The following is a 21389-nucleotide window of genomic DNA, read 5'->3' as shown; positions in this document are numbered from 1 at the left end:
TGTACAGAATGGGTACTTGCTAGATAAATCCTCCTGTTATAAAGCTAGCTTTTTACAGACTATGCTTTTAATAGGCCTTTTATCAAATTATGCTGGGTAAAACAAGCTTTGGAAAACAGCCAATACTCTTGAGATCTTTTAAGGAAGGCGTGGGGGGCCACATATGGGTGAGGGGCTGATGACCCCACACACACACTTAGACCTCTGAGGACTGGATGATGTCAAGGTCATCCTCTCCCCTTTTGCTTGGAAAGATATACAGCCACTCCCCATCATTCGTGGTCTGAAGACCTCATTGGCTTTGCTGCATTTGAACGTATATGCTAGTCACCAATTTGGCCAGGACCACTTCACTCGCCTCACGTCCTCCCTCACGGGGGAAGGCACAGCATGGAGAAAGCCAGCTTAATTGAGGCAGAAGCTGGGTAAGTGCTGAAACTGCTGCCTTGCTATTGGCCACTTCACCTACACTGCACCTTCCCCATTGGGGAGGACAAAACACAGGTGAATCATCATTTAGCGAGATGCACACTAAGAGCCTCATCAGATGAGCGAGCATTTTATAGCATGCCCATTACTGGCCACTTACTGATGTTCACGGGTCCTTTTGATGACGATGTGTGTGTCCCGTGCATCTCCTGCTCTTTCTGCTCTGTTTTCCACAACAAAATAAAACCTGGTAAATCCCAATTTTTTTAGGCCAAACTTGCCACCATTTCCTGCTGTGTGCAGGAAAAGCAGTACGATAAAAACATCCACTGAATGGGCCACATGGTCATTGCTGCTTCCTCTTTCTTCCCTGTGTGAAGAAAGAGGAAGCAGCTCATCCCTATTGTGGGACAGAAAAGCAACAGTAGGGAAACATGTTTCCCCCCCTTCTGATAACACTTTTAGTAAGGGGAATCTCCGAGTTACCTACAACCAATAGGCAGCTGGAACAGGGCCAGGGAGTCAGGCTAGGAAGTAATGATGGGGTTCAGAGCCAAAGAGCCAAAATCAACTGCAAAGAACACCAAATCCAGGAAGAACAGCATTAGCAATAGTCTAAATAAGAAGTCTTTTATACCTTTTTCTGCCTAGGAGGGCCCAGTGGCCAGCTGGCATGGCCTTGGCCATTCAAGACACTGAAAACACTTGATTACTGGGGAAATTCTCAAAACTTCAATTCTGGTAGCTCACCATAAGAGGCAGCAGCACAGAGGGTTCCTGGTTTTAGTCCCAGTAGTTCCTAATATGAAACTGAGTTCACATGCATGCAGATGGTTAATATTGCACGGTGGCCCGATTTCCCTAATTGCCCTCACTTGTTGTTACGTGTCAACCCAGCAAAAGTGGGTAGCTGGGGTGGTTAATAAACCACACAGAACCCACAGTGTGTTGTAGAGTTGTGCGAACCAAGCCAAAGTATATTATATAGGCATAGTCCTATGTGTATGTGTGGGTGTACATGTGTCCTGTACAACGAACCTCAACAAACTCTTCTGTTTGATCTTGGGAAAATGCATGGCATGATTAATGTTTCCTTTCCCCCTCTGTGCTTTCTGCAAATTGCTTTTGAATAGTGAAACCCATGACTCCAAATATCGGGGCAAACAAAGCAAAACTATCGGTGCAAATCTCATCATTACCTGGTCAAAATTGTAGAGAGCAGCATGAAGATTTGCCAGCATACCAGTAGGGGGTTCATTAATAATTTTAATAGAGTTCTCTAATATTCCTTGAGGTATAATGTGTTCTTCAGGACTTGGAGCTGGTTCAGCACTAATAAAGACACGGTAGTCAGAATGACTTCCTTGGCTGTATTCTTCCAGCAGTTTCTCTAAGGTCCCCAGCCATTTCACTACAAGATGTATGTTCTATTTGAGAGAATACAACAGTTTCATTATAATAGCAAGTTTATTATTTCTAAAATGTAACATCAAATTATACCATCAAATCCTTACATGGCCAGGCAGTTACATAACACAAAACAGGCAATACTCCCAAGTATCATTTAATTCTGAATTTCCAGACTTACAGATTCTATAACAGAGGTTGTATTTCAATATCTGTTACATTAGCAAGGGCTTAATTATCTCCAGGTGCTATTGGACTTGATTTTGCCAATCAGTTAAGTACGTAAACCATGTCTCTTATATTCACCCCCACACTTAAATTTGCTGGCTATCGCCAGAGCTCAAAATATATTCAGTAAGATTTCAGAATACTGTGCCTATTAAGAATGTATGTATTCATTTAAACTATTTCTAGGCCACCTTTAAGGGCAAACGCCTGCCCCCCAAGCCACAAACATCCAGCTGAGATAGTACTAAACATCAGACACAATTGCAACTGAAACCCAGGAACAGTCCAATAAATCGCAATGAAGAAAAGGGCAAAGAAAACAAATCGGTCTTCAAGGCTTCCTTAAAACGTTGCAATGATGGGGCCTGACAGATGGCAATCCATTCCAAAGGCATGGAGCCACTTCAGAAAAGGCCCCATCCATTGTATTGGGCAACTTAGTTGCCCTCAAATATGGGCAAGTGAGAAGGCCCTCTGTTAATTACCTTAAAATGTGTGCAGGCTGATAGGGGCAGAATATCAATGTATCAGGGGCTGAGAAATTTCCTCATGCCCAACTACCTTGTGTCACGACCCCCTAAAATCCAAATGTTATCTGAACACAGTCACAGGGGGTGAGAGACCAGTGTTGTAGGTTTGATGAGGCACTGGCCTGAGCCCAACCACTGAACCTGGAATCCCAGAGCCAGCAGCCCTCAAAACTCATTCAATTGAGGGACCAGCATCCTCACCACCATCTTGGCCTTGTTCACCACCAAGCCTGGTCACTAACAAGGAGAGACAATGGAGTGCTTGTCTGTAGGCCACAGGGTTGCCTCTGCCAAGCTGTTATCCTAACCTGGCCAAGGTGCTCACTTCACCAGGATTGGACCCCAAGGATGATAATACACTCACATGTTTTTCAGCAATGGAGGCTGCAAAATCACAACCATAGCTGTATCCCCATCTATGGTGGCATCTGATACTATTGTATCATGTGACACAAATAGGATTTCTGCCAGACAAGACAATACTGCCCTGACTTCCTTTGGCTCCAGTTGTGTGATATAACACATACTTAGATAAAGCAAAAGGCTGCAATTTTGTAATCTGATCAGTACCTTTACTGGTGTTTTATCTCATTTTCTATCCTTATTCCCAAATTACCACTGGCAACTGCTGAAAAATGCTAAAATTCTTAAATACAGAGTCCAGCAAGTGAAACCAAGATTCTAGCATTGATCTCTGCTGACATATTAGCTATGATTGCCCAATCTAAATCATAAAAGACAATAAAAGAAAACTAAGAAACATCCCTGTTATTGGATGTACTAAGACACTTTTCTCCAGAACATCCCAAAAATTCTGTCTTGTACATGCGTTCACAAACACAACCATTAGTTACCTTTCCTTTTGCAATTTCATTGATCATTTCATAATGGACACTGAAGGAACAGCAGAAAATACTCCATCGAGCAGACCTAGGAGCTGTCTTCACTACACTGAATTGATGCCACCTTCCCCCAAAACCTCATGGTTTTACTTACCAAGGTGATGTCAGGTAATCCCGATGTCAAGGACAGAGTCCAGGGTGTCCGGTGGTCAGCCGAGTACCGGGGCTGCCCACCCTCTTCCTGGTGGAAGGCAACCAATCGCCGGTCACCTTCCACCATGACTGCTCCCCTCCCCCTGGATCGGCCCTGGAGCAAGGTTAGACGGCGCAAGTGCTATACTGAGCTCGCTCCCACTGAAAATATTGGGGTAAGTCCCTGACTTTTTCAAAGCGCAGCTTCACAGGAAACCCCCGCAGTGGCTGAGAATCTGCATCTCTGTCATATAACTGAGTCTTTCCCTGCATATAGACAGCACCCCCACTGCAGAGATCTTTTCTGATGAAACTTGATCTCCCATTCCTGGCAGCCATTTCGGAAGAGCCAAAAGGACCAAGCAGCAGTTAAGGTAGATGGAGCCATTTTTGTGTTTTTTCAGAAACATTAAAAAAAATTAAGTTACAAATAGCAAGAAACACCCCATTTTGTTCTGCTATTACAGATGGAAGAAATAACTTCTTAATGCTGGGTGAAGCTTTCTTCTCTCATAATTCCTCATCAGGGTCTTTCTTTCTTTCTTGACAGACACTTTCATTACTGACAAACACTTCAGAGGTTGAATATGCACAAAATAGCCACTTGATGGAGTACATAAAGGACATCAATCACACCGTTTTACACTTACTTGGAGAATAACCCAATGCCCATGTTTGGCAGCTTTCTCCAATACCTCCTCCGCAACAATCTCTTGCCCTTGTCCTAAAGAGATATTATGAAATTTCCCAGAATCAATCGTGAAGCCAAGTTTTTTGCCTGCAAGTGGAGGGTGGGCGGAGGTAAATAAAAGTGGAAAGGGGAGAGGGGGTGGAGGGGGGAAAGATAATGCCCCATTAATTTCACTATCACTGGGACAATGCACATCCGTTCTTCTGAAGCACTTCACTCAACATCATTTCAACAAGCAAAATTGCGACCTCTCAACAGCAGCCTTATGGCTGGTATTAGAAGAAAAAAACTGCAGAAATCTGCTCCCTTGGTTTTAAGATAATGAACCTTTTGACATTTTGATAGATGCTAGGTATTGTTACTGAGCTTTATAAACTCTTACAGGGGGTGCAAGCCATTTGCCTTATAAAAAAGGGAGCAACATGTGGTAGCTATCACATCAGTTTTTTAACTGATTGGTTCAGTGGGTAAATGTGCAAGCCTCTCACCTTGTGAGGCCTGGGTTTAAATTGAGCACAGTCAGGTCACAGCTGTATTAACCTGGTATTCTCAGCAGAGTCAGTGGGGAATAGTAATCCTAAGTACAAAGCGACAGTTTCTTACACAATTGAATATAGTTTGTATAATGACCATTATTTAGTCACAGGGGGCACAAGATTACATGAGCATGGAGAAAATTGCCCTCTGGCCCTCATCTAGTCAAAAGGTAAGAAACGGCACAAAAGAGCTTGCATTATGCCAAGCAGAGGAATGTTCAATCTAAAAATTTCTTCACGCTGCAGCGTTAATAGCCTCACACTTTTTATCCACCCTTCCACAGTGAATGGAGGGTTAGGGGCAAAGAGAAGGAAATCTGAAAACTTAACTCTTGTTGAGGAAAACAATCCCAAATTTAAATCTGCTTTATTCTTTGATAATGACTATTTGTGGGATATTTTTTTTGTGAGCTTAACATGCATTAATTAAAGACCAACTCCTGCTCTAAGTCAAAGCACAAACCCCCATTGTTACCAATTATAACCTATGCATTAAGAAAAGGCCTGTGCAAATCAGCAACATTAAAAACGATCAGAGAAATTTCCTCTTACCACCACCAGGTCAGAATTCCTACCCAAAATGTCCACACATGTAGAACGGCAAGTCCTCTCTCCCTCAAGCATGCATTCCCTTTCGCAACACTCTCTAACATAAATGCCCCCAGCCTCCTCCATCCAACAGCAATGTGTCTATCATGTTACTCACATGTTGAGATGCCTGCCCCCACCCCCAAAAAAGTAAACACTCAAAGAAGATATAAGTACAAGGAAACGTATTTGGCAAAAAATATGTTAATTTGCATACCTCTCATTTGCATTCTTTTAACATTTTGGCTTTTTGTAGATTTTTGAATTTTAAGAGTTCACCCGCCCATATTTGTAAACCCGCACAACAATACCCAGTCAATGAAACAGGCTTACCAAGTGTCTCCATATCTTTAAGGGGGTCAACCCCAGGAGAAAGAATGAAAAACATGGGAGTGGCTGGACTGCTTTCTTCGTAGGATTTAGCCAAGTCTATTCTTGTGCCATCTACATACTTTGAACCTAGCTTTTCCTCTACAAAGTTTCTACATAAATATAAAACACATATAATGAATATATAAAGAAACAATGAAGAGTCTTGTGGCACCTTAAAGGCTAACAAATTTGTTATAGCGTAAGATTTCATAGACTAGATTCTTCCTCATCAACAATATTTAGAGAGTGTTAGGATGCTAGCAGACAGAGTTGTGGACTTCAATAAGAGCCAGTTCTGAGCTAAAGGTGTTATTATCTGGAGGTGTCACAAAATAAGCAGCACTTCAAAGGAAAGTGATCAGGATGCCAGATTGTGCATGGGGAAGTTGGTACATTGGGGCATAGTATGTGTGTTTACAAACCTCAGGCTTGAGCACTTTTCCTTCTCCTTTTCCTCTGGCACAACTGAAAAGAGACGTTTGGAAGCATCCACTACATGGCTTAAACTAACTAGACTTTGCTGTTATGACAGAACTGAAAATTGTGGCTAATTTAAAGTATAATTTAAAGGTATGGTTTATTGGAACAAGCCAGAATCAGAAACACCAGTTTGAACTTGGCTTATTTCAATAAACCATACTTTAAACTTGTGAGATGTAACAACAAACTGCAGTTAGTTTAAATCAATGGTAGACAACCTGGGGTAAGATCCAATGGTGACCTTGTGCAGGTGGCCAGATCTGCATGTCCTGGTACATGTGTGGCCCCTACCACTGGCATCTGATATAGCTCTTCCAGGAGCAAGCCCTGAAACGACTGGAAATGCTCATTTCTGGAAGGGGTGTGGCCTGTCCTTTCCGTAAACGAGTATTTCTGGTCATTTTGGGGATTGACCCTGGAAGCGCCACATCACAGATGCCAGTGGTAGGGGCCCTGCATATGCAGGGACTGTCTGGTTGCCCATGCAAGGGCACCACTGGATTCTGCCATGGTGTCTCCAGATGTTTTGAATTATAACTCCCATAATCCTTAACAATTGGGAATACTGTCTGGGCCTTCTGGGAGTTGTAGTCCAAAACACTTGGAGGTTGCCTAATACTGGCTTAAACCCAGACACAGATGTTTCCAATCTCCTTGTCTGACACATACCAGAAAAGGAAGCAATGGTGAAGTTCACAATCCCAAAGTTTAAGCAGGTTCATTTGTCTATGTTTGATTAGGTCCTATGTTTGTCAAATCCAGCGTTGAACTGGAGATAAGGCTGGTGGGAGAAAGCTAGTTGATATGTAAAACCTATGTGCCACACCACATTTTTTCGGTCCTAAAAGCCATTTTCTCTAACCTCCTAACTATTGTTTCATATATATTATATGCTATAAATTATCTATCATCTATCTATCTATCTATCTATCTATCTATCTATCTGAAACCTGAGAAGCTGAGCTAAATTCTGCTCTTTGGCCTGAAGAGGCATTTGGTCTTCAGGTCAAAGACCAAAATTTAGCTCAGCTTCTCAGGTTTCAGATAGATAGATAGATGATAGATAATTTATAGCATATAATATATATGAAACAATAGTTAGGAGGTTAGAGAAAATGGCTTTTAGGACCAAAAAAATGGGGTGTGGCACATAGGTTTTACATATCAACTAGCTTTCTCCCACCATAACTCTCTAACTATAACTTTCTAATATAGTTAGAAGCCACTAACCTCAGGCACAATTCACATCAACGAGTGATTGTCTGAATTGGCACTTTAATTTTTTTTCTGTACACTGCCTAAGATCCTTGTGATATAGAGTTGGATACAAATGTTTTAATAATAAATGAATAAATAAATAAATAAATATGTGCTCATGTAAATCTCGCCTAGGTTATACCACAACAGACTTGTCAAAAATGTATTTCAAATATTTTATTTTCATTGTACACTGCTTTGAGTGTCACCTGTCAGTTAAGGCAGCTTGTATGTCTCCATAAATAAACCAAGTGACAACAAACATGTTTTTTTTGTTGCACACAAAGTCAAATATTATACCTCAGAGCATATGTCATCCGATCTGGGCGTAATGCTCGTAGTATGACAAGCTTCTGGAAAGAATTTTTGCTTTTCCACTCCTGAGGAAGCTTTTCCTTTTCTGGGCACTCTGAATCCACCCATTTTTTCCACCTCTTGGCAGAACCTTCTATATCTCTATCTAATCCTCGGAATTCATCCATTAAGGCAATGGCCTGTAACACATCAATGGCACATGAGAGTTACTGGCACATAGACTATTTGGGCTAGGAAAGAAATAAGTGGTTACTATTGAGATGCTTCTGAATTCGCCGCCCCCACCCCCACCCCACCCCATTACTTTCTTTCTTTCTTGCAATGTAGCAGATTGTCTAAGGTTATGTTCAAACCTCAGCCATTTTTTAGACTGTCAAGGTTAGTCGCTCACTGGCAACATTCTAGTTTCTACATACTGAGGATCCTGTATGCATATGAATTCATTCTCTGATGGAAATAAATGCAAGTATGTATAATTCTTGTGACAAATTAACAAAAGGAATAGTCAACTACACTTCCACCACTCAGAATATTGAAAACTGATATTGTTTTTAAATGAATATTGTCTGTTTTTGTTTGTATTTTATGCTTTTTATGGTTTTAAATTTTGTATATTTCTTTTTGATTTTCACTGTTTTTAACTTTTGTAAACCGCCCAGAGAGCTTCAGCTATGGGGCGGTATATAAATGTAATAATAAATAAATAAATAAATAAATAAAAATAATATTGGAACACAAATTCACAGACAGCTGCAGCACAGGTCAGGTACCACAGAGTACCATCAAACTGATTGTCATTTATTGTAGAAAGCATTATTGCCAGAATGTTTTCCCAAAGATATAAGCAATTGATAGGGGAAGTATTAAATAATCTTCCACCAGTTTTTTTTCCACATGATCATCTTTTATATTCCAATATAAAACAAAGTATTGTGCATTTTAAACATAGGGAAACAAGTGTGTTAAAAGGTTAAAAAGGTGCTCCCAAAACTAATACATCATATTATATTTTTCATTATCCAGAAACAGGATAAAATATATGGCTGGTGGTGGGTAGAATTTCTGGACTTACCCTGATAGCACTCCATGACTGAGCAGTTAAAAAATCCACAGGACTTTTGTAAGTGTTTTCAACTGTGAATAGCAGTAGAAAATTCAATTCAGTGAGTTCTATCTCTTTAATTCTCAGAAGAATCTAAGACAGGAATAATACGGTGGGGGGAAAAAAGAATGGCCATTAGATTTAATCCACTGTTTGAAAGCTACACACCTTTCTATTGGATATAGTTCCCCCTCTGAAGTATGCTTGCTAGATGGGCTTCACCTCTGACACCCCTCCCTCCCTGCACTGGATGATCAGATGCTTCAGTTTGGGGGCTTCCAATCACCGAGGGCGCAATCAATAGGATTGTGACTTTAGAAGCTGTCTCTAAAGTCTAGACCACCCTTTCCCATTCTGGTGCTCACCAGATGTTTTTGACCACAATGTCCACCAGCCCCAGCCAATGGCGAGGAATTATGGGAGTTGTAACATCTAGAAGACACCAAGGATGGACATCTGCTTGTACAACAGGATTTACCCTTCCTCTCCTCCCCATTGCAGATTACCATTAATCTCGAATCTGCTCCAGAGATCTCCCAATGGCCAGTATTTGATACAAACCAAAGCCCTTCAATATTGGGCGCTGAATTTGAAGCTGCTCTTGCTCAAAGAACTACCTCCAACTTTTATTGTGTTATAGTTTTAAAATCTCTGCCCACCCTAAGTATTGTCCTGGAATACATTCTTACCTTTACCAAATATTTCTAAACCACAGACATCTACTAGCTAGACCAGTGGTTCCCAAACTTTTTCAGGTCACCGCCCCCTTGGTTCCACAAACTCATGCTCAGTGCCCCCTACCCTACAATATAAAAATCATTATTCAGAATAGAGGTTTTCAATGACCCACTAAGGAAGATAATAACAATAAAATTCAAAACAGTAACAATTAATTTAATATTTATTCAAAATCCAAAGCACCCGCCACAGGCTTGCCGAGGGAGGGAGGGAAAAGAGCGAATGCCTCTGTTTTGCAGCCAGCGTGGCAGGGCACACCAAGCAAGGTATGTCTCTTCATTAGAGTTTGGTGCTTTTGAAACATTTCAATTCACCGTTAAAAGGACTCTTCTTAAACAATTCTTCCCCTATATGGCTTGGGACCAAACTACCTTCTTCCATAAAAATGTCCCTGGTTTTTAAGACCTTCTGGAGAGGCGCTTCTCGGAAAAGACCACCTCGAGTGCCCCCCTGCCACCCCCTTGCCTCTTAGCACCCCCTGCTGCCCCCTTGCCTCTTAACGCCCCCCTATGCAATCCCACCGCCCCCAAGGGGGGCGGTACCACCCACTTTGGGAACCACTGAGCTAAACTAACTATAACAAAATGATTTTCAACTACATCTGTGATAGGGCCTTTGATATATTTGGTGTTCATGAAGTTGACAGCCAAGTCTCTCCCCAACTTAACATGTAATGTTGTCTTATGCAATGTAATTTGCAATGCACTAGTGCTGTACCCAAACATGGGTTATATCCAATGTTAGTCCTACGTAAAGTAAACACACTGAAATGAATGAGACTAGAGTTAGCTGTGACTAATTTCAATGTGTCTGGTCTATGTAGGACTAACACTGGATACTACCCCATGTATCCCAAGTCTGAAACACCAAAAATAATGAACCAAAGAATCATTGGTTTTTTCCTCACCTGAAATGTTGTCTGGCCCAGAAAAATGAGCTTGTCCCTTTCAAAAAGTCCTTGGCCTATGTAAAGGAAGGTGAAATACGTAATAGCTTCTGTCAGGTTAGAGATGCGCTCCTGGATATCATCTGATGCTTCTGCTTGCTCAACTGCTTTATGAAAAACAGCATTGAAAGCCTAAACAAACACAGAATTTCTAACTTATCAGAAGTTCCTTTTAGTGAGAAACGTGGTTGACAGCAGGATATAGGTGTCTGCTGCAAGCAGAAGGTAAACCATCAAGAAAGCTCTAAGAACAAAACAAACAACGTATATACCACCTCTTGTGAAAAAAGAGGGCCATTGCTGCAATCCAGCAGCTGCAGCCTGTGTATTGACCTGCTGTAGTTATGATGCAATGGTATTTGCTGTTAAAGTAATAAGAATACAAGCAAGAGGTGCACAGAACATATTCATTTCATTCAGTATTTCTGTAGATTTCAAGAGAAATATTCATAGAGTTGTTTCTTCTTAAAGAAACATATTTTCTTGAAATATATGCATAGCTACATTGCATAACTACACAATGCGCATAATAACAGCATTTAATGTATTTTAATAGCATTGTTCTCCCTAAGGGAACCTCAGGTTATGGATGGAATATGTACATTTTGCAATACTCTTGTTCCAATGCTGCCTTTGCAGAAACATCAGTATCTAACTTGTAATGTTTTGCAGGAATGTGCCTGCCAAGGACCAAGTGCACTGGTTGCTCAACACTGCCGAAGTGGTTACTGGTGGAATAAGCCTTGAAGTTGGCTGAAACCTAAATATGCTGCACGTCAAGGCGAATGTATCCACTGTACTGTGGTTGAGGTGGACGCTCCCCCGACCCCACAGCGTTAGGGTAAAAAGAGACCAAAAAAAATATATCTGTTTATCTGAACATGGATGTACGTTACCTATTTTATTCATTTTTCATTCTATTTCCAGAGGGTTTTAGGCACCCTATGTTCACTAATAATAGAAGGGATCCATTATTAATATCATACACATCCATTATTTAGTACAAGAACTATGCACAGTAGCAAGTTCAAATAATGCTAATGTGTGATCTCCCCTTTTAAGTTCTTTCTTGGGCTCATCTACACCAAGCAGGATATTCCACTATGAAAGCAGTATGAAAGAGGTATACGGTATGTGTGAACGGGCTCCAACAGTTGTCAGTGCACTTCAATACTGCTATAAAGCAGTAGTGTGGCTCCTGCCTTTTATATACCACTTTCATACCGCTTTCATAATGGAATATCCTGTTTGGTGTAGATGAGCCCCTTGTTGCATATCTCCCTTTGAGGTTGAAGACCAACAATAGCTTTTAAGGTAGTATGGTAATGCCATTATTGCCAATAGCATAAATGCCTATTTCTTTTCCTTACACAACTCTCAGGTTAAACAAGCTTTTAATGTACCCCCAAACCTGTAAAACCTACTTGAGTAGAGAAAATAGTAGAACAAAGTGATATACACATTCCATGAGTGGCAATGTCTCCATTATACCACTTCCACCTTTCTGGAAAAATGGTCAACCGTCTTCGGTCTGAGTCTCATAAAGTTGGTTGCCCTGTGCCTGCTTTTTAGTTTCATATGCAGAAAAGAAAAAGAAAGAACCTTTAATGAAAACTGATAGATGGGATTGATTTTGCTCAGGTCATGAATGACGAAATAAAGAAGGGAGGCTCTTGCAGCTGCTGGCCTGTAATGTTCTCTGGCTTCATTAATATTAACTTCATTTTCTTTGGCTTCTGTTACCTGTAGAACACCAAATTTGAAAATAAAAGAAGAAAAACCATTATAACCATATCAGTAGTAACCATTATAACCAGTTCAGTCCTCCAAGTGGCTTACTGGCATTCTTTGCAAAGGAGCTTGATCCAAGAGAACACTTAGGCTGCAATCCAAGGCATAGTTCTTTGGAGCAAGCCCTTTTAATAGGGTGGGACATGCTACTGGGTACATATGCAGAGGATTGCACTGCTACTCTAGCATCTAATTGGAACTGAGAAGTCTTTATCATATATGAGTTTTTAGGATATATTTCATTATGCAGTATGTGTATATATAAACTGCATAATGGAATATATCCTAAAAACTCAGTCATTTTGAATACAGCAGCATTAGTAATCAAGAACATAAGAAAAGCCATCCCGGGTCCACCAAGGGTCCATCTAGCCAACCATTCTGTTCACACAAGACCCACAAGAAGAACGTGAGTGGAATAGCACCCTCCTAGTCATATTCCCAGCAGCTGGTGTACATAGACCTCTGGTATTGCAGGTAACATATAGCTATCAGGACTAGGAGCCATTGATAGCCTTTTATTCCATGAATTCTATAGTTTAACTATAGTTTAACTAAAAGCAATACTTTTTTTTATCTGTCCTGAATCTCCTACCAATCAGCTTCATGGGATAACCCTGGGTTCTAGTATTATGAAAGAGGGAGAACAATGTCTTCCTGTCCACACATGCATAACTTTGTACACTTCTATCACATCTTCCCTCAATTTTTCATTAAGCTAAACAGGTCCAGCTGTTGTAGCCTTTCCTTTTAGGGGACGTGCCTCTTGATCATTTTAGTTGCCCTTTTCTGCACTTTTTTTTTTTACTACAATATCCTATTTTAGGTGTGATGACCAGAATTGTATGTAGTATTCCAAGTGTGGTCTCACAATAGATTTGTATAAGAAGAGTATAATATTTGGCAGTTTTATTTTCAATTCCTTTTACCTTTTTCGCAGCAGCAGCACACTGGGTTATTTGCATCATGCTGTCTACAACAACCCCAAGATCTCTTTCTTGGTCAGTACTGCTAGTTCAGAGCTTTAATGATCATTACTTTACACTTGCTTACACCGAACCGCGTTTGCTATTCTGATGCCAGCTCACCCAGTTTGGAGAAATACTTTGGGCACTTTTGTATTCAAGTGGGATGAACTGTTTTGAGGAAGAGAGGGGAGAGCTGCTTTGGCACAGATTACTGTGATACAAGGAAAAACATTGCTTCCTGTTTATGCCAAGGTTGAATGGGGGAGTTGCAGAGGTGGATGGCTAAGGTCAATTAGAGTAGAAGCCCAGAGCCTCAGTAGCAATAAGAAAAAGGCAACCAAGGTCTTTGTAGGTGAACCAGCCACCATGGCAAGCCCCTCCCATCTCCCCAAGGCACAAATGGCTTCATGCTGCTTTTTCTTATTTCATGTAAGATGCTCTGCCCTCAAACCTGGTAAACCCTGAAACACACACACCAGACTTGTTCTGACGACACACTAAGCCAAGGTTAGGGGGCTAACCCTTTTGCAGCAAATAGATAGTGAGTGTGTTTAAACCATGGTTATGTAGCCACCATGGTTAGGAATGGATCACATGACAAGCTAAGCCATAATGTTTAGCTCAAAATGCTTAACCACTGTGGTTTAGCAAGTCAGCTGAACAGGGTCACTATTTCAGCCTAGTGACATATAAGTTTTGCCCTTCTATCTTAACTTGTGATTTGTACAAAATCTTCTCCCATGGGGCATAGTATGGACCGCACATGTTACTTGCAATTAACAAAAACCAAACAATAAAATTGCAGGTGCCTTCAGCTCTATTTCTGCAGCTGTTGACTTTGTTGTCTCAAGTTTCTCGACAAGTTCAGTGTCTCCCAAGAAGCTGCCCTCAGCAGCAGAAAGGCGAAACAGCAGATCATCCTCCAAATGTTTCAGCTGAATCTTGAAATCATTCTGTTGCTTTGTCAGAAGAGACTGGCAAACATAATGGAAAAAGGTTTGGTTTAAAATATGTTAAATGAGGAGTACCAGGAGAAGAAAAATAAATGTTAATGAAAGGCAACAAGGAATGGTAGTACATTCAGCAGCTATCAATACCCCAACCTTCATTCTAACTTATAAAATTGGGTGCATTTCATAAACATTTTCTCCTATGAGATCTCAACTTGCTTTGCACTCTTTTGTGAAAGGGTGAAGAACGATTCACAAGACAAGGAGTTTTTCTACATGAATCTTTTAACTTGTCACTTTACTGAGGCTTCTATTTCTGGATTCTTTGCAAGACTAAGATCTTCCTTTCCTTATTTTCCATTACAAAAGTACTAGGTGTTACTGTGGTATAGCAGAATTGAGTAATTACACTAGGCTTTATTGAGCTATTCACAAATAAAAACAGACTTTCCTCGTTAGAAAGAAACCCCACAAAATTAGTTGCACAGCATGGAAGAGGCATCCATATTCTATTCCAACTAAAGAACTACATACAACTAGAACTGGATTAGGATGACATGGCACTAGTAAGTAATGAAACTGACAGGGTAACAAGACAGGGAGCTTATTTGCCTTGCTGCTGGAGATACATTATCTCCCCATCTCCATACACACATTCATACTATGGGCAATAAGAGGCCTTTATGTCCCCTCAAATTTAATTGGCTATGTGGGGCCAATCATCATATTCACTGGCCTGGTTTGCATGGTCAAACACATGGTTAACAATCCATGGGTTGATTGTGAGTGAGTGGGAGTGAGTGGGAGCAAGTGAATGCATGCTGGCTCCCACCTACTCGCCCACTTCTGTTTTCTAATCAGCCTTGGAAATGGTTGTTGTTGTGACCCATGAATTCTGTAGTGTGACATGTTTTAACCCATGGTTTGTTGAGTTAAAATTCTCTGTTGTTTAACCCTAAACAACCCAGAGTTCACATATCACAACAGCCACCAGATGAAAAGCATAAGCAATGAGTGCACGGGAGAGAGAATGCATAGTTAGCCATTACATGCAAACGAGGTCACTATGTGACCTGTTGTTGGCTGGGACCATGCAGTGAAGAAACCCTTAATGTTCAAAACAAAATGGCTCTGAAATAGCATCCAGTAGAGGAAACAACGGCCGGAAACAGGCATGTAAAACATGTGGATGATATAAGAATTTTTTGTATGCATCCTTTCCCCTTCCTCCAAACAGCAACCTTTGTATTGAAATTTAGTCTCACAAACATTCATTGCAGCACTAGTTCAGAACACAGTAAATGATACAGAACCTTTCTACATTAGGCATTTATTATATGCTTGTGATTCCTCACTCATGGTAGTTTGCACAAACAGCTTTACACAAACAGCTCCAGGGCCTCTCCCATTCTTTGCAACCATTATAGGTTTTGTTTGTTTTTCTAATGAGAAAAGTCTGATATTTTTGTGAATGGCGGCATGAAACCCTGGTATATTTGCACAATTCCGTACATCATGGTGCCACCTAGTGATTGTATAATGGAACAGATAGAAAGGCTATAAAATAAAACCCCTAAAATAAAACATCTGTAAAGGAGCCAACCTTAATCCCACAAAGAACCCAAAATGAGAACCCTCAGTAAAGTGCAATGAAAAGCATCGTGTATAAAATGCCGAGGTTCAGTAGAGTTTATTGAAACTGCTAGGAAACTAATTCATAGGTGGGCTTACCTTAACTGTCTCCAAATCAGGTCGTTCAATATTAACAGTCTCAGCCAACAGCTGGTCCTCCAACCCATCCTTTGTGACTGTGAAGTTAATTAGAGTGGTCTGAGCTTGAAGCTCTGGTTTGTAGTGAGGATTAGCCAGCTTAGTGTGAAGGATGAGACGGAAATTCTTGTTGAATTCACATTCTTTGTCCTCAATCTTGATATACCTGAACTCAGTTAAAATGAAGACTATTTTACTGCAGAGTACCAGATAATGCAGTTTTTTTATCAACTTATAATATGTATAGAAACTATGTCACAGGACACCAGAAAACAGCTGTAAGACAGTGCATAAGAGTAGCCATTTGCCATATGGCATGAGTATCCTGTCGAAAATAATAGAATACTGGAGCGTGTTCAGAGGAGGGCAACAAGGATAATCAGGGGTCTGGAAACAAAGCCCTATGAGGAGAGACTGAAAGAACTGTGCATGCTTAGAGCAGAGAAGATTTAGGGGAGACCTAGGGGGGATCTACACTACTGCTTTTAAAGTGCTTTAAAGCACTTTGAAAATGTTTTGAAACCTGTATATGCAGTGTGTCCTGGGCCTAAACAGTTGTCAAAACGCTTTAAAGCAGTAGTGTAGATCCCACCATGATAGCACTGTTCAGATACTTAAAAGGTTGTCACACAGAGGAGGGCCAGGATCTCTTCTCGATCATCCCAGAGTGCAGGACACGGAATAATGGGCTCAAGCTACAGGAAGCCAGATTCTGGCTGGACATCAGAAAAAAATTCCTGACTGTTAGAGCAGTACAACAATGGAACCAGTTACCTAGGGAGGTTGTAGGCTCTCCCACCCTAGAGGCCTTCAAGGGGCAGCTGGACAACCATCTGTCAGGTATGCTTTAAGGTAGATTCCTGCACTGAGCAGGGGGTTGGACTTGATGGCCTTGTAGGCGCCTTCCAACTCTACTATTCTATGATTCTATGAAAATACTGCAAAAACAATTCTGAAATTTACAGTATGAAGGGCAGGGCCATCTCTGAGTACCGCTGATACCAACAGCTTCACTTACTCATATACGGTTTCTCTCATTTTTCCCACCTAGAGTGAGAGCCTGAAAAAGGATATGCCCTTGTTTCTTGACATAAACACAGACATTCTGAAATAGTGGCCTCTAAATTTTCCTCCCGCCTCATCTTTACCATTTGCAAAGTTGTTATAAAGCATTTAGAATACCCCAGATAAAGAATTAAACAGAAATGTATATTTATAATGAAGTAATAAAAGAGAGGCTGAGCAAGCATTTTCAATAAGCAGCTATAAAACAGTTTTGGAGAACTGGACAGCTGTATTCCAAAATTAAAATACCTTTTTTCTATAAAATGTGGCGTATATTTCTACACTTCACCTCTTGAGCTACATATGTTTAGAGAGATGTCCTGACATTAACATTAGCCAATAATGCACCATTTACATCATCCCCTTCTTTATTTCTCCCTTGAAACGAAGAAATTAAACTAATTCTGCCTTCCTTCTATTTTACTCCCAAGTAATTTCTCATTATTATTATTATTATTATTTATTTATTTATTTATATAGCACCATCAATGTACATGGTGCTGTACAGAGTAAAACAGTAAATAGTGAGACCCTGCCGCATAGGCTTACATTCTAATAAAACCATAATAAAGCAATAAGGAGGGGAAGAGAAAGCAAACAGGCACAGGGTAGGGTAAACAGGCACTGGGTAGGGTAAAACTAACAGTATAAAGTCAGAACAAAATCAAGTTTTAAAAGCTTTAGGAAAAAGAAAAGTTTTTAGCTGAGCTGACCCCCTTTCCCTCCTGACTCATTTAAGACAAAATCCTATGCAAGTTTAGACAGAAAAAAGCCTTATATCTCCCAGCATTCCCCATCCAGCACGACTGGCTGGGGAATGCTGGGAGTTCCCATTTTCCCCATGCCCTTAGTACTTGTAAGCCTCCAAACTCAGAGGCTTATGGGTGGCCTATGCAGAGTTGGGAAGCGTGTCACACCTCCCACTTTGCATTTAAGCTAGATTGGCGTTTTGGCCTACCTAGCAGAGGCTTTGGAGAGGGGGAGTGAAGGAGGCTGGGGCAGCCATGGATATGTCTTATGGATGCTGCCCTGATCTCCTCAGCTCCCTGCCTCTGGAAATGCCTCCTTTTTCCTATCTTCATGTTCTGTTTCCTGAGCATGGAAAGGGAGCTGGCATGGTTCTCCCTGCGCCAGCTTTGAGGAGGAGGGGCGCAGAGTGCCGTTTCCTGGCTCTGAGGTTGGAGTGTAGCCCTGTTTTCAACCTTGAAATGAAGAAACTGAACAATACTATGTCCCCCAGATGCTGTCTAGGGGGCATAGGATTGCTCTCATAATCTTTAATCTACTCTGCATTTCACTAAAATTGTGTGTGTGTGCACGCGCGCATGTAATACTATTGTAATGTAGAATTTCGGCATGTCCAGATGTCAGTAACTTGCTACCTTACTTGTACAACAAAGTGGGTAAATTGAAGTACATTAACTGCCTTTGCGAAAGGTAGGAACCTTTTCCTGAATGACCACCTGCTCACTCTCTGTAAAGATTCATTGCCCATGAAAGTCCCTATTCACTTTGTGGACAGACATGGGACAAGAGCAGGCCAAAGCATCAATATGCTTTGACTTCAGGAATTAAAAGCCATGACATTATGATGGGCAGCCCACATGATATCAGTATAGGGGATGTATATATACCTAAAAACAAGAGTGGGGCTGTTGTGGGAATTTTGACGAGACATTTGACCTTCTCTCCTGGTCTGAGCTCAAAGGAAACCAGTTCTGTCAGTTTTCTGCAGAACTTCCACTAAGAAACCTCTTCCCCAAGTAATTTTCAACTTTAAAAAAATAGATTGGATATTTTTGCAACAATATAACCTTATAAATACATAAAACATATTTGCGGATCCATAACCAATTTTAAAAGGTAAGCTGCACACTTACCTGCAAAGAAGTAGTAAACATATTAGCAGTTCCATAACCGATTTTAAAAAGTAAGCTGCACACTTGAAGCATGTGAGGAGGGGCAAAACTAAAGTCGAAATCAGCATTAGAATTGAAGCAAATTGTCTTGTCATTTTCAGTGCAAAGCTCTCTCTCTCTTTCTCTGTGTGTGTGTGGGGGGGGGGAGCCAGTCCCATTCTGCAGGGAAAAAATCCCTGTGCTGACTGTTACTTTGAGGTATGCCTGTAGGAAACCCATAATTAGTGATAGGGGAAAACAACCCATTGGATCTAACCCCAAACTTTGTACCTAAATATATATCGAAATATCTTTCTCTTTGGTATGGTTTTTCTCTTTGGGTTGGAAACATCTTTCTTTTTGGGTTGGTATATTTCACGAAACTACTTATCTTTAATTATATGTATTCCACTGTCATTTGAATGCATAGTAGCATTAGGTGCACTATACGGAATACATGCTGGACATTTGCACTAACTTGAAGGCACTTCTGTGTTGCAAGGAAAAGTGGAAAGACTGATTTCAGAAATTAGCAACAGAATGAAGAGGGAAATTTTGTAACTCGCTGTTTTCCTTTGTTTACCAAGGAACTTATCTGGGGAGCAATACTGTGCTGGTGCAATGCTAAAATGTCTTGTTCTAAAATGATTTCTGGAGTCTTGCATTGAAACGCCTTCTTTATAGGAGCTCAGTGCACAGAAGTAATAAATTATTAGCAATTTCTGTGGTTATCAGCTATGAAAGGCAAGCTTTGCACAATGATTCAGTGAGTTTTATCACTGCAGTTATGTTGGATCTTTTGATAATCACAGGTCTGGGAAAAATAAATGTTTGTGCTATTGCTCTCTTATGATTCAGCTATGATATTAGCTAAAGGGGTAGGGGGGAAATGACAGAATCCATTCATCAAATTCAATAAAAGACATTTATGTAGAGGTTAGTACTGGAGCTCAAGGTGTAGTGACTATAGCTTTATTTCCAGAATTCTGTACAGGTGATGTGAGCAAAATCCTTAGAGAAATGGTCCTTCATGTAGAGGAAAAGCTGATGTTTGTATAGGCTAACTAAGGAGCCTTTATAGCAAATTGAAAAAGTATCTCCATTCAGCCATACACATACACACACAGAGACTTCAATTGTGACCTTGGGTCAAGTCATTTATGCACACAAATGTTCTCTTGCTGGAAGGGAAAATGCAAAACTGAAGGGAATAAACAAATTAACCTACATTGCTTTTCTATCACCTTTTCTTTCAGTGCATATGTAAACAAAAGGTAGAGATCCTTATGTAGCCAAAAACAGGATCATCTACACACAAGAGGGAAGTATCAGAGGCTATCCAGGGGAACCCCAAGTTTTGCAGAAGGATAAAAAACAATCGGGGGGGGGGGAAATAAGGGTATGGAAACCCAAAAACAGCTAAATGAAGACTGACCATGTTCTGTGGGCAGAAAATGTTGATTCATTGTTGGGGGGAAATGGGAAGAGGACAAAAGGGAGGTCATAAAGGAGTATCCTAGAAAAAAGCACAGATGACTGCCTGGGTTCCTGAACAGGGCCACTTTACCCTGAAACATTTTGTTGTAGGTCTCACTTCTAGTCATGTAAGAATTATTCCCTCATGCCTTACCCTATTTTCACACCTCCATTTTAACTCTGTTCCTTAATTCTACTGCCAAAATCGCCTACCCTTCATTTTGCTCAGTCTATGTAATGCCGGTACTCCAACCCCTGCTGTTATATCTAGCACCTTGTCCTCACCTTCAAGATACTCCACATCTCCCCCCACCCCACACATTATCTCTCTGCTTTGTATCTTGACACTTCATTGCATGAGTTGCCCCAAGGTTTCCCTCCAGATTGCTTAAAACAACTCCACCCATTCCTGGGGTGACCAAATGAAAAGGAGAACAGAGATTCTGTATCTTTAACGGTTGTATAGAACAGGAGCCCTGCCCTCTTTTGTATCTGGTCACTCTAGTATAGCTCCTGCAGCTTTAACTGTTGGGATAAAGAGGGAATTTCACCAGGTGCTGCATGCATACAAATGATACCTGCTGAAATTCTCTTTTTAATACAACTGTTAAAGATACAGGAGCCCTGACCTCCTTTCCATATGGTCGCTCTATTCATTCCCATTGCTGGCACTTATGCCTTGAACTCCTTTCCAGAAAATAGATTGTGTCTCCAGCACATACATGATTTGATTGGGGTCATAATGAAAATGTAGAGAGGGGAAAACATTTGTAAGTGCTTAATTTTTTTTATTCCCAATAGGTAAATAAATAAATAAA

The 21389-nt window shown here is 40.7% G+C and overlaps 1 protein-coding gene across 1 annotated transcript in view; it reads right to left on the bottom strand.

Annotated features, from left to right (window-relative positions):
• Positions 1–21389, bottom strand: part of DNAH11 (dynein axonemal heavy chain 11) — a 176286-nt gene that overhangs the window by 13451 nt on the left and 141446 nt on the right. The window contains exons 66-74 of the mRNA XM_063123804.1: positions 16094–16298; positions 14222–14386; positions 12256–12396; positions 10615–10785; positions 8940–9062; positions 7853–8046; positions 5777–5925; positions 4279–4406; positions 1629–1856 (exon numbers count right to left, since the gene is read on the bottom strand). Of these exons, the coding sequence (XP_062979874.1) occupies positions 1629–1856; positions 4279–4406; positions 5777–5925; positions 7853–8046; positions 8940–9062; positions 10615–10785; positions 12256–12396; positions 14222–14386; positions 16094–16298 (1504 nt within the window). The remainder of the gene's footprint in view (positions 1–1628; positions 1857–4278; positions 4407–5776; positions 5926–7852; positions 8047–8939; positions 9063–10614; positions 10786–12255; positions 12397–14221; positions 14387–16093; positions 16299–21389) is intronic.

This window comes from Elgaria multicarinata, chromosome 1 (genome assembly GCF_023053635.1).
Source record: "Elgaria multicarinata webbii isolate HBS135686 ecotype San Diego chromosome 1, rElgMul1.1.pri, whole genome shotgun sequence".
NCBI classification, from domain to species: Eukaryota; Metazoa; Chordata; class Lepidosauria; order Squamata; family Anguidae; genus Elgaria; species Elgaria multicarinata.
This window is presented reverse-complemented; position numbering and strand designations above follow the sequence as displayed.